Genomic DNA, 14,197 nt, shown 5'->3' on the forward strand with positions numbered 1-14,197 from the left:
TCACAGCCACAGGGTTTTAAAATTAGTTAATGTCACATTTTCAGATGTTTACATCTGAAATTTCAGGGTGGTGTAATGGTAGGGGTCCTGACCCAAAAGGCGGTCAGTGTGGGAAGAGACACAAGGCTATTGTAGGGGGGTCGTGGGATTGCTACCCTTACTTCTGCCTGCTGTTCGCAGGGGCGCTGCCTTCAGAGCTGGGCAGCCAGGGAGCTGGCACCCAGCTCTAAAGCCAGTGCCACCACCAGCAGCAGCGCAGAAGGGAGGGTCGCAGGGTATGGAGGGGTAGATTACCATATGTTAGGTTTTGCCAGCAGTCTCCTGCCCAAGTGGAGCCGCAGAGCTCCCTGCAGCCGGGGGCTGACAGCTGGAGCCATGGAGCTTCCTGTAGCCGGGGCAGATCCCTGCAGTGGAAGAGGAAATCTCATCCCCCCCATCCCTGGCCGGGACTAGCAGCTGGAGCCCTGCGCAGGATAGGAGCCCTCAGCTGGGTGCCAGATTTCACAGGGAGATCAGATTTCACAGTCCGTGATGTATTTTTCACAGCTGTGAATTTGGTAGGGCCCTAAATATAGTTACAAATAAAAATTAAGAAATTAAACAATTATAATTTATTTCTTTTTTAATTTAAAGCAAAGAAGTTTAAAATATGCCCTGCGAAGAGGACATTTCTTGTGATGAGCTTACATGATCATATCGAAGGACAGGCTCATTTGTGCAGTCGAAGTTATAGATTTCTAACATACCATCATCTCGGCCAACAAGTAATTCTTTAACTCCATCACCCAGAATGTCAAAGTTATCAATACATAAGATACCTAAAAATAAAGAAAAAACCCTCTTATGAACAACAAACTGACTGCTCATTTAATCTTTTGTCTTACAATGAATGATTTGCAAAGTCATCCATAAAAAAGGTATTCTAGTGCATTAGTAGTCTTGAAAAAACAAATTGATAGAGCATTCTTGGTAAGTTTGTAAAGTTTTACTAATGCCATTTTTGGCTTCTGAGTAAAATGAGTGACTTCATCACTTTGTTATGAGAAACAATGTACTGGACTAAGTAGGTAAAAAGCAGAACTATATTCCAATGCGAAGCACAGAAATAAAGAGACTTAATAGAAACGAACTGTAAAGAACCCAAAACCAAATCTAAGATTCAGACCCCTTTAAAGCATCTCACAATCACCCAAAATCAAAATCACTCTTCATATTTGAAAGATGACATCATACTAAGAAGTTTACTAAAAATATTTTTGAGAGACAAAATGCTCTACAGGCATATGAGATAACTGGGTTCTATTCATGGTCCTTCCCTTTTCAGGGGAACACCACCTGAGACTGCTGCAGAGGCAGCATACTAAACATAAAAGGGAATCAATGTCCTGGAAGTCACAGCAATAATTTTTGGCCAATTAAAGAATAGGGGAGCTTCAAAAAGAGCCTTGTCCAATCCTCAGACTGAAAGCAGTTGCAAAGTAACCAAAAACAACAGTACACAGGGACAGTGATAACCTCTACTGTGGGAAGAATTCAAAATGCCACAAGTTTGGAAAAATAGGATATTCATGTTTGGATTTATAAGTACAACCACCACTATAGCAGATAGTCAAATTATATATACAAAATAATTTAAAGGAGTTTATTTTTTTAAAAGTCATCTTAAAATAGTAAACAAAAGCATATCAAATGAGAACCGGAAATAACCTGCATGAAGAATAAGAAAAAAAAAAACCAAGACAAAAACCATAATTAAACATCTTCAGCAAGAGGTCAAAAGCCAGGAAGTGGAGTACTCAAGTTACTGTAAAATACAGGCAAAACTGTGATGAATCTTCAAAATATTTACCACAACACAAAAAATGCCCATAGGTATAATGAAATTTACTAGTAACTTTATTTCATACAGCCTTGTGTATAATGGAATGCCAGTGATCTGGAAACATTACCAGGGTACATACCTCCTCTCTTCTTCTCATTTCTGATTTCCCACTTATGTACTGGAGAGGCACTTGAAACCTGAATGAGACCAAGTTTCCCATCAGATGTTCCAAACAGAAGTTCTTCTCCAGAATCACCTAAGCATATAGGTACTAAATTGGTTCTGTTTTTTACACTATTCAAATCTTTTAAAAACTTAAGTCTTTTCTTTAACATTTTCCTTCAGAATGTAATGTCTGAATCACAAAATATTCAAATCCATGCTCTGCAACAGAGTTACCAGACTTTTTCAAAACATAGTTGGCAGAAACAAGGCTAGAACTTCTGAAGGAGGACACAAACATCTTGAGAACTACGGGTATTTTAATAAATTGTTCATTCCTGCTGTTCTTACATGCATGCATCTCTCACTGAGCTCAACAGCTGTTTATATAATGTCCTGCTCCTTTTACATTAATACTGAATACATTAAAGTAAGGATATTCTTCACAGCTTCTGACAAGACTAGCAAGAGAAGTACTACCCTCCCATTCCTCTCTCCTCCCTCCCCCACTATTAGATTGATCTACCTTATATGGTTTGTGGTGAGGTCTTCAAAAAGACAAGGACCACAAACAAACAAAACTACCTCACTTGTTCACCTCCCTGGATAAGGGCTGCAGAGTCCATCTTCCACTAAGTGAGATTTAAAAGGGAAATTTATTTTCCCTCCCAAACCAGCTGCTGCCATCACAATGCTACTTTCAGATGGCCCGACTGAAAGAAAATGGATTAGGAGCTGGATTAGAGCCATTCGTTACGTTTTTTCACCTATGGTGCTAAATTCAGGTGACAAAGATAGCAAAAGGACTAGCTAAACAATTTTAAAAACTTTAAGGTTGTATCTACACTCCAGAGACTATGCCAGCATAGGATCCACAGACAGAAAAAGGTATGTGGGAGGAACTATCAAGCCCTTCCCTTTCTGAACAACTCCCATGCCCAAATTGCTGCAGGCCTCTCTCACCATGTGTGGATAGGAGGCTATGATATTCCCCGAGGTTCCACTTCATGCCTCTTAGTGCTTGGGTATGCTTAAAACACTGCAGTGGCACAACTACACCACCGTAGCACTTCAGTGTAGACACTGCCTATGCTGACAGGAGGGCTTCTCCCACAGGCATAGAGAATCCAGAATAAATCTTCTATCAACCTAGTGCTAGTTTACACTGGGGTTAGGTCAGTATAGCTGTCTCTCACACCTGCACGAGATGTAGTTATACTGAAATAAATTACTGGTGTAGGTCGGGCCTTAGCCTCTTACTCCTGCCTGAAGGGGACAAAGGCTGCACTTATAACACTAGTGCTAGTTATGTTTCTATATGAAAAATGGAGCTTTGGACATATGAAACTTTGATTAGAAGACTAAAAGGAATCTTGCTTTGTCTCTTAACCAGAGCAATTCTGTTATTGGCAATGAGCTGTTCAGGTGATTTACAGAATTTTTTTTAAACTAAAAAGGCAAACTAACAACAGTCTCAAATGATAGATGAGAAGAATGTGTGATATTGAAAAAAATTAATCAAACAGGATTTAATGTGTCAAAGAAATATTTAAAAGGTGGTGTTTGATTCCTGAATAATTTCCAAAAAATATGTATAATCTCTTGGAGTGAACAAATTCTGAACTAATAAGAAATGTTCTGACATAAGTTAATCAGTCACATTTCTATCAAAGCTACCAAATTTTATATGTAAACTATTGTAAGAAACAACTGCATGGTCAGAGCTGCATGGTCAGACCCTTTTTGCAATTTTAACACCAGCTTCTAGACAATGTTAACCAAGGTTCTACAATATTTGTAAATAAGACATCCAGATTTTGATATTTTTATTTAAAATACATTTCAGTGAAATACTAATATATTTAAGATCTAGTTACCACCATTTCCATTGTTTAAAGCAAGAACAGTAGGTGGTCCAGAAACTTCCACTTCATATAGCAAATCAGACCCCTACAGATGAAGAAAGAAAGAAAAATAAAGTTAAAATGATCCAAAAACCCCATTAAAAAAATCACTTAAAATTGCATAAGTATGTGTATTCTTTGTTATACCTATGGATAAACTTTAGTTATCCAAATGTGATGCATGTTTTGGTAATCTTTCAAAAACTACAGAACAGTGAAGTGTATAAATGGAGTACAAGACTGACTTTCTTTAAAAAGATGTTAAATAAAATGTATTTCTAGTGTTTTTAAAACTCAGTTTTTGTGGCAATATAACCTGAAAATTCATGTACCAACACAGCTGCCAAGAGTCACGTGGTAAATAAACACCGCGACTTTCACAATAAGCCAGCAATCAAGCTAATGCCATTTCAAAACAAGGCCAAAACAAGCCAATCCCTAAGAACCCAAACACGCTACGTGACTAGATTTTCCCCCCAGCGTGCAGTCTGGGACTGTGGTGGGCCTGCTGTGCACCCCTGACTCTCTCCCCCTCTTGCCCCTGCTCCCCCCCCTTCTTCCTGATTGCCAGGAGCCAATCAAAAAAAAAGAAGCAACAAGCTACAAGCCAAAAGCTAGCCAACAAGCAACTCACAAGCCAATTAAGCCAAAAACAAGCCAAATTTCTGCATTTTTTTCACGGGTTTGGCATGTCTGGTATAAATGTAATTATCTTTCTCATAACTCTATAAATCATAACATTAATTAATAAAACTTGATCTGATGAAGTGATTTATTCAAATTGAAAATGTATATACTATGAGAGACAGATATAAGCTCCCATCCTACAAACACATGGGTTTAAATTTTACTCATATGAGTAGTGCCACTGAAACCAATGAGACGACTCACTTAAGTTATAAGGAACTATAGCTTAAGTTAACGATACATGTGAGTAAAATGCAGGATCAAGGTCTAAGCAAGTGCACCCTCACCCCTACCTCTACCTTTTAGCAGAATTTCACTGATCCTTACCTCACTAGCCTACAAATGGTAATTCTTATAAAAACACCACTCATTTCATTTCTCAGCAGATTTAAGAGTAGTAGTAGTAGACGTCTTCTACATTATAAAATATGCTATAGAATATTTATAGCCAATACACAAAGCATACTTCATGATGTGTTAGATTGGATATTTTACAATAGTGTTTGTGTGCTTACTTAACATTTCACAAAAATCAGTAATTCACAGTGGATCTTTTAGTCATTAGTGTGAATTAGTGAGGTTCTATGGTACTAGTAAAGGAAGTGACAAAAAAGCGAAGATTTTTAACCTGTAAAACTCTAAGGACTCTATCCTGGCATGCCAATATTGGTCTAATGCAAGACAGTTTCTCCACTGGAAGACAGAGGACGTCATTGATTTTATCTCCTGACAGGTAGTAGTGCTGGTCCTTGCAGTCACAGTAATGGTTATAGATATAGCTTGCACAAAGAAAGAGATCTGCTCCCGATATATGCCTGAGAAAAAGAAAAGTATTTAATTTTGTCAGCATTTCAAGTTATAGTGATATTCTCTTAGACCCCAATATACATGTGGATCAAGTTACACACATGTATAACTGTTTGTATATTCAAGGCCTTAGGTGAGCAAAATAAGCAATTAATCTGTTTAAATAGATTAAACCTGTTATTTTCTACAAACTATAAAATCATATAGTTTACATTCCTTTATTTTTTTTCTGTAGTTTATTTTCATCTCTGCAAAAGGGTCTGCAGACAAAAAATGCTAAAGAGACCTTACTAATACACTTCATAATATAAATTTAAAGAGAAACAAAATTATTTAAAAGAAAAGAAATGCCCTCTTGATAAAAGCATGTTCAGGCAGAATTCCCCCTAAGCCTTCTAGAACAGGATGAGAGAACATAAAAAATGATCTCCATGTGTGTCTTAAGAGAAGTAGTTAAGGCATTTTTAAAATACATTTTTAGAAGCACAATATAAGCTGGGTGCATGGGGGCATTGTTTTGATTTAGGTTTTTTTGGTAAATATATTAGATAAAATTTTGGTGAAAGGTGAGCAAGAGAAAGGGCTCAGTTTAAAAAAAAAAGAATGAATGGGAGTAGAAAATTTAAGTATGATGGAGCAGTAACCCTTTTGGACTTTGGAGGAACACTCCAAAAAACTAATTAAACATTGAAGATTAACTGTAAAGCAAAAACAACAATTGAGTGAACACAGACTCTTGAGTTAAAATGACTCACCATAACTAGAATGCTGAAATAGAAGGGTGGCATTCTGCACACAAGTAAGTTTTAATTAAGGCCTTGGGTAAATTTTCTAATGTGCCCAAGTTACTTTAGGAGCCTAAATTCTATATTTAAGAGTGACTGAGGCATTAATCCCTTGTCTATAGAGGTTTTAGCCACCAGTGAAGCCATACTGCCATAGTTATAATAGTTCAAACTTCCACTGTGGACATGTATTACAACCATGTATTGTGTACACACTGGGGTTTGTACCATTATAACTGCATTGATCAAAAAGCTAAAATCTAGAGTGTAAACAAGTCCTATGTAAAGTTACACTCCTCCCCCATGAATATCTGTTAATTTACTGGTCACTGAAAGCATTCCACAATGCAGCATTCTGCAACACCCTAAGTATCAGGAGTCTCATCACATATGATGGATTGCAGTGTTACATTCTGGATATCTTCAGTCAACACAGAAAATTAACATTTTTCAGTCAACCAAAACTTTTAGGTCACTTTTGGAATGATGTTTTGCCTCACCTACCACGTAAGTAGCAATGAAATGATTAAATGTAGTTCAATATGATTTTTCTTAAACCGAGTCACAAAGTTGCAAATATTTTGTACTGAATGAAGCTTTGAGAATAAAGTTAAGTAGATTTAATATTTATGTTCCTAGGTTACTTATAAGAGCGACTTAAAAAGTTATACTGAATATTCATTGAGAAGACAAATACAAAAAAGAAAAGCATACCGATCTGTTTTTTGGCAGCCCGTTTCAAAAATTATGTCTACATTAATAAATGTGGCAATTCAATGGCGAGCTCCATTTGTTTCACTGCATAACAGGACTGTCTATCATACCAGTATTAAAATTACTCACTTCTTCACTTACTGCCACCTTGTGGCTCTCAGAGGGGACTCAATCCAACTCTCACACATCAGCAGAAAGACTTCCGCGGATTTAAAAAGAGTTGAAGCAGAGCCCAACTTCCCTTCCTACTCACTCCTCCTGCCAAGACGTTTACAAAGTTGGTCCCCTTCTGATCTTGTGGATAAATTACATTTAAACACTTTTTGTAAAGCGGGAGGAAGAAGATTTACAGTGAAGGAGGTGGCCAAAATTAAATAACATTAAATTAAATTAAATAAATTTTATTTAATTAATTAAATAAAACTAGGTTCTAGTTCATTTTACAGGATTCTGACAGTGTAACATTTTTCTTTACTTTAGGGCTTTATAAAAGCCTTATCTATAGGTATGACAACAGACAGATAGACAAAGAGGTATAATTATTATTCAAGTGTGTATAGATACAGATACATATACACACAAAGTAATACTTTAAGAGTGTTTTTGACTGCTCTAAATCCTGTTTCTTCTCCCTAACAGGCCACTCCAAGTTAAAGTATGGAGAAAATATTTTTAAAACATGGTTTTTAATTTTTATTAGCATACTGTCCCTGCATGCCTTTATTGTACATATCCTGCTGCACTAGTCACTCTGCCATTTGCTCCATGTAGTAGTCAAGTCAGCCCAGCACCCCAAGTGGAATGTTCGATAAACATTAGAAAAACATTAAAAAAAAAAAATCAGCAGTAAGACTGTAAAGAGAACCCCATTTATTACAACAACAAAAATTGTACTCCATTCCAAGGCCATACTAATGGAAGTATAGTGAGACTGATCAAGACCCTGGAGGGAGCTATAATGGGTGTAGGATGGGTTAGGGAGAATGGGTAGAAAAGAAAGCCGAGTCAGAGAAACAAATCAGGTCTCCCAGCAGAGCACCTTCAGCCACTGCTGTATGAACTCTACATTCATGCTGGTGTAAGATTCAAATATGGCAATTAAGTTAATATTTACATGAACATGGAATGGAGCGCTAGTTTTGATACACATGTTTGGAGAGAAGGTTGAACTTCTTGATATTATTTCAGTTTAGCCTTCAGCTAGCAAAAAGCATGTTGTACACTGGTTTATAATGTCAAGGCTTTCTCCTCAACCTGAACAGTTAAACGCGTTTGGTTAGTTGGATACAGGTTACAGAAATGGAACTAACTTGCAAATGATGAGCATCCACCCTCTGAAGACATGTCTATATAGTGCAGCAACACAAACTACAGGGGTGTGATTTCTGGAGCTCACTGACTGGTCTGTGCTGACATTGCTGGTGCATACTATAAGTTCTCCAGTGCACTTGAATGCACTGCTGAATGTTTTAACAGCACTATGTTCAAGTGCACTAAGGAACTTTTAATGCACACCAGCAGGGTCTGCATGGACCAGTTAATGTGCAACATGTTAATGATCTTTAGAAATCACATCCCCTTACTGTGCACTACACCAGTGGTTCTCAACCAGGGGTCCAGAGCCCCCTGTGGGGCTGCAAACAGATTTCAGGGGGTCCGCCAAGCACGGCTGGCATTAGACTCATTAGGGCCCAAGGCAAAAAGTCCTGTCACGTGGGACTGCAGCCCAGGGCCAAGCTCCACCACCCGGGACTAAAGCCAAAGCCTGGGCAACTTAGCTTCACTGTGCCCCCTATGGTGTGGGGTCCCGGGCAATTGCCCTCCTTGCTACCCCATAACATCGGCCTCGGCTCTTATATGCAGTGAAACTGTTGTTGTTGCACAGCTGGGCCATGGAGTTTTTAATAGTATTGGGGGGGACTCAAAGAAAAAGGTTGAGAACCCCTGCACTACCCCACTGTGTGGACAAGCCCTGAGCTTTTAATCTAAAATATGTAATTCACATTATACTAACATTACTCACTGTAAAAATCTAAATATTTTACATACAGGCAGTGATTAAATCATCACATTTTGGTGTAAAATAAGCCCAGCAGGCCTTCTGGCACATTAGAATATTTTAATCAATGGTTCACAATTTCTAAACTACTGTATTTCCTTTGAAATGTGCCATGTACACATACAACCAAATGCAAAGCTTAATAACTGCAAATATTTAACAGTTAAATCACAGTACATAATGAAAACACGGTAATGGGCCAGTGCCTGAATCTATGCAGATACCTGTACTCTGAAGTATTTTTAACCCTGATACTGCACTACCAACATGGGACATCAAATACTTAAGGCCCAATACAAATAAAAATTAAGTTTTGTCTTGTGCACCACAAAAGAGGGATGTATTTCCTCCCACCTCCTCACTGTATTAAACAGGCCCCATAGTTGTTCATTTCCAAGATAAGGTACATTCAAACTGGTATTGTGTGGGACTTGTCCTTCTATCCCCAAATATGCCCCTGAACAAGGAATTTGGGGTCACTCTGGAGTTAGAATGTTTTACTTACAGGATTCTCATTCCTGGGTCTCAGCACCCGAGCATGGATCAGGCACAACTCCCAAGTTCTTAAGGTTTTTAATCTCTAAGGGAAGCAGTAGCAGTAAGAATGCACACCACATATCCACTGGCAATCATGTACCAACTCTGAACTTAACCACTGTTCTCAGAATCTTCCATTCAGTTCCTGATTTTAGCAGGAAGTAAAATCTCCCCAGAGAAGAGTTAGCTAACCACAAAACTCATTCTTCCATATCTCCTGCATCAAAGACCACAAGCGTCTGATGCCAGGTCCTTGCACCCTGTATTAGCTTTTTATTATCCTGGTATTTGCCCTGAGGAAGAATCTTAACAAGAGCACAGACTTTTTCCAAAATTTAATGTGCCCTATTGCCACAAAGACCTATTAGTTCACATCACTAAGTATCCAAATTAGACCTTGTACCAAAGCTCAGGTTTCTGGAGTGCAATGCCATATGTTTAGCCAGACTTCTTCTAGCTATGACAACCAAGCTCTCAGGCGGGGAGGGATACAGTCAGCAGAATACATACTTTTTCTCAGCAGTCTTTAAGTGAGGAGTTATGGTGCAAAGCGTTTGCCACACCTTCTTCAGCAGTTGTTCCAAACCTGTTTGCAAGGGCACAAGGCCCTTAAAGGCAGCAGTAGCAGGTCATCCCCATTCTTTAAATGCAGTGATGCCTAGAACCTTTGGCAGTGATGTGTCGGGAAGACAGCTGGGTGTTTCTTGGTGGTGATGATTACGTGGAGGTGATGCTTCATCAAATGAGCCAGAACACAATACCACCATCTCAAGCACCAGGACCTGAAAGGCCTTGGGGACTCAGAGCTTAAGGGTGCTCTCAGAACCTAAGGCACAACAAAGGCCTCTTGCGTGATGAAACTACTCTGCCAAGCCAAGAGAGAACCTGGATCGGTGCTGACACAGAGCTCCACAGCTAAGTCCAGGCATACTTTTCAAAGATTTTACTTTCTTAACACTTTAGTTCAGAATGATGAAAATTTATATGGGGTGCCTTGAAGAAGACTTTGAGGCATTGCTCAAGGCACTGAGTACCTGGAGTTACATCTTCAAACAAACCTGGCATCCCAGCACAGCAGACCTGAGTCCTAGGACAGAGAATGCAGCAAATGTGACAATTTTCTGCTAGATGGACACCACTTATATAATATTACTACCTCTGTAGTTCAAAGTATAATACCCATTTTACAGATAAGGAAACCAAAGGTACAGAAAAGTAAAATGACTCATCCAAAGTACTCAAGATCATACAGTAGATTAAAAGCAAGGCTTAGAACAGAACCCAGGTCTCCAACTCTCATTTCAGTGCCCTGTCAGCTAGGGCACATGGTTTCCTTACTGAATGGTTTTTCATTACATTCCCTTCTCTCCCCTTCCTCCCCACCCCCAAACTATTCCCACAGAAAGAGAAGCCTCACCGCCCAGGCCTCAACATATTTATTGAAACACCAAAACAAAGGGACCCAGAGATAAGCAAAAAAGAACTAAGCACTATGTTTCTGTAAAAAGAAAAGGAGTACTTGTGGCACCTTAGAGACTAACCAATTTATTTGAGCATAAGCTTTCGTGAGCTACAGCTCACCTCATCGGATGCATACTGTGGAAAATACAGAAGATGTTTGTTTTTATACACACAAATCATGAAAAAATGGGTGTTTATCACTACAAAAGGTTCTCTCTCCCCCGACCCCACTCTCCTGCTGGTAATAGCTTATGTAAAGTGATCACTCTCCTTACAATGTGTATGATAATCAAGGTGGGCCATTTCCAGCACAAATCCAGGGTTTAACAAGAACGGTCTGGGGGTGGGCAGGGTTAGGAAAACAAGGGGAAATAGGTTACCTTGCATAATGATTTAGCCACTCCCAGTCTCTATTCAAGCCTAAGTTAATTGTATCCAATTTGCAAATGAATTCCAATTCAGCAGTCTCTTGCTGGAGTCTGGATTTGAAGTTTTTCCTGTTGTAATATCGCAACTTTCATGTCTGTAATCGTGTGACCAGAGAGATTGAAGTGTTCTCTGACTGGTTTATGAATGTTATAATTCTTGACATCTATTTGTGTCCATTTATTCTTTTACGTAGAGACTGTCCAGTTTGACAGAACCATTAACCCAGGAACCTATCCTTGCAACAAAGCCTGTTGCCAACTGTGCCCACATATTTATTCAGGGGACACCATCACAGGGCCTAATCACATCAGCCACACTATCAGAGGCTCGTTCACCTGCACATCTACCAATGTGATATATGCCATCATTTGCCAGCAATGCCCCTCTGCCGTGTACATTGGTCAAATCGGACAGTCTCTACGTAAAAGAATAAATGGACACAAATCAGATGTCAAGAATTATAACATTCATAAACCAGTCGGAGAACACTTCAATCCCTGGATTTGTGCTGGAAATGGCCCACCTTGATCATCATACACATTGTACGGAGAGTGATCACTTTACATAAGCTATTACCAGCAGGAGAGTGGGGTGGGGAGGAGAGAAAACCTTTTGTAGTGATAAACACCATGTTTTCATGATTTGCGTGTATAGAAACAAACATCTTCTGTATTTTCCACAGTATGCATCCGATGAAGTGAGCTGTAGCTCACGAAAGCTTATGCTCAAATAAATTGGTTAGTCTCTAAGGTGCCACAAGTACTCCTTTTCTTTTTGCGAATACAGACTAACACGGCTGTTACTCTGAAACCTATGTTTCTGTAGTGCAGTCATTAAGTTCCTCTAAGCTGTCCAGAGCCAAGTATCCTGCCAGCACTCCTGGGCCAACAAAAGCAAGGGATGCAGAAAAAAAAAAATTCAGAAAAGTAAATTACAAAACTACTACAAGCCTGATTTGAAGTCAAGGAAGAACAAAAAGAAAAGAATACTGTATGTCATCAAGGCTGATTGGGATGAAGAGGAGCTGACTAGAAGCTTTCAATTGCAGCAGTTAAGTTAATGAATGACAAGCAGTTGTAATGGGCTCACTCTTCCACTTGCTACTGATACCTTTACAGGAGTTCTGCCTATCTTGGGATAGAGAGAAGAGACTTAAGAATTAAAATCCTGCACAGATACTATTTAGAGAAAAATTCAATACAACTATTTGGTTGTACAGAAAAATAAACGCTAAAATTTCATTTTGAGAAAAAAAATTGAGTGCTAGGAGTACATGAAATTTTTTTAAAAAGTGATACAAAAAATAAATATTAAAACACAATAGTATACTGCACTTAGTTGGGAGATACTTAATCCGGACTGCCACTTTCCTGAGCTACCTGCCAGGAAACCAATTTAGACTAATGTGATAAATTCTTTCACAGAACCAAAAACTAAAACTAGTTTTACTAACATGAAATAATAATGAAAAACAAAGTACTGCACATACATAGCTTTGATGTTTTCAGTGAGGTTAGTTTCAAATGAAAGGAACTGCTTCCCTCTCTTTGTGAAACCTCTAACCTCTGATCCTGTAGCCACAAAAATTTTCTCCTGTGGCGTATTAAGAGCTCCTCCCAGCTCCAGCCTTGTGATCCTTTGCCCTGGCAGCGTCTTGAACACTGGCTGTGAAAGTCAAAAAGGAAAGTGATACTGAATTATTTCAATACTGTATTTGCATTTTTTTTAAATACAAAAGATGCTAAATTTACACTGGGACTTTTGACATAATTGCAGTGATTTTACAGAACATGTATACCTGATGAGATTTTATTATACATTGTTCCTCAGTATCAGTGAAGAAATCAGGCATTTTATAAATCAGCTCAGTGCTCTAAAAGCTAATAGATAAAATATTTAAGATTCCGGTGCTATTTATTGAAGCACAGCACAGAGAGCTGTAGTGCAAGCTTCTGTACAGTGCTGCACATACATGCTGCATGCTGATTCCAGAGGAATCGTCTCTAGGAATGAAAAACGATTTTATGGACATGTAAAATTAACTTAGACACACTACCAAATTACAAACTGTGAAAGTTGTTTTTGTAAGTTGTCCTGCTATCCACAACTTTAGCTCCTACAGAGCAATTTGTTTACAAAGTCACTTAAATATCAGATGTTACTATTTTTAAAAAGTCATTACTGACATAGTTTGGAAGAAAAGGAGGACTTGTGACACCTTAGAGGCTAACAAATTTATTGGAGCATAAGTTTTCGTGGGCTGCAGCCCACTTCATTGGATGTATAGAATGGAACGTATAAAAAGATACATATACACACACACACACACACACACACGGTGGAAGTTGCCATACAAACTGTAAGAGGCTAATTAATTAAGATGAGCTATTATCAGCAGGAGAAAAAAAAATCTTTTGTAGCGATAATCAAGATGGCCCATTTAGACAGCCCCCTTATAGGCAGCCCCCTCAACCTGAAGCAAATACTCTCCAGTAACCACAGAACAAAAACACTAACCCAGGAACCTATCCTTGCAACAAAGCCCGATGCCAACTCTGTCCACATATTTATTCAAGTGACACCATCATAGGACCTAATCACATGAGCCACACCATCAGAGGCTCGTTCACCTGCACATCTACCAATAAGATATATGCCATCATGTGCCAGCAATGCCCCTCTACCATGTACATTGGCCAAACTGGACAGTCTCTACGCAAAAGAACAAATGGACACAAATCTGACATCAGGAATCACAACATTCAAAAACCAGTAGGAGAACACTTCAACCTCTCTGACCACTCACAAACAGATTTAAGGATGGCAATTT

General features: G+C 38.7%; 1 protein-coding gene across 3 annotated transcripts in view; it reads right to left on the reverse strand.

Annotated features, from left to right (window-relative positions):
* Positions 1 to 14,197, reverse strand: part of BBS7 (Bardet-Biedl syndrome 7) — a 44,551-nt gene that overhangs the window by 26,227 nt on the left and 4,127 nt on the right. For 2 of the 3 annotated variants that reach the window (XM_084626246.1, XM_084626247.1), the window contains exons 4-8: positions 12,857 to 13,032; positions 5,204 to 5,390; positions 3,862 to 3,934; positions 1,962 to 2,078; positions 688 to 818 (exon numbers count right to left, since the gene is read on the reverse strand). In XM_084626246.1, the coding sequence (XP_084482372.1) occupies positions 688 to 818; positions 1,962 to 2,078; positions 3,862 to 3,934; positions 5,204 to 5,390; positions 12,857 to 13,032 (684 nt within the window). The remainder of the gene's footprint in view (positions 1 to 687; positions 819 to 1,961; positions 2,079 to 3,861; positions 3,935 to 5,203; positions 5,391 to 12,856; positions 13,033 to 14,197) is intronic. The other variant, XM_084626248.1, reaches the window with a different exon arrangement.

This window comes from Lepidochelys olivacea (assembly GCF_965140295.1).
Source record: "Lepidochelys olivacea isolate rLepOli2 genome assembly, chromosome: 4".
Taxonomy (NCBI): domain Eukaryota; kingdom Metazoa; phylum Chordata; order Testudines; family Cheloniidae; genus Lepidochelys; species Lepidochelys olivacea.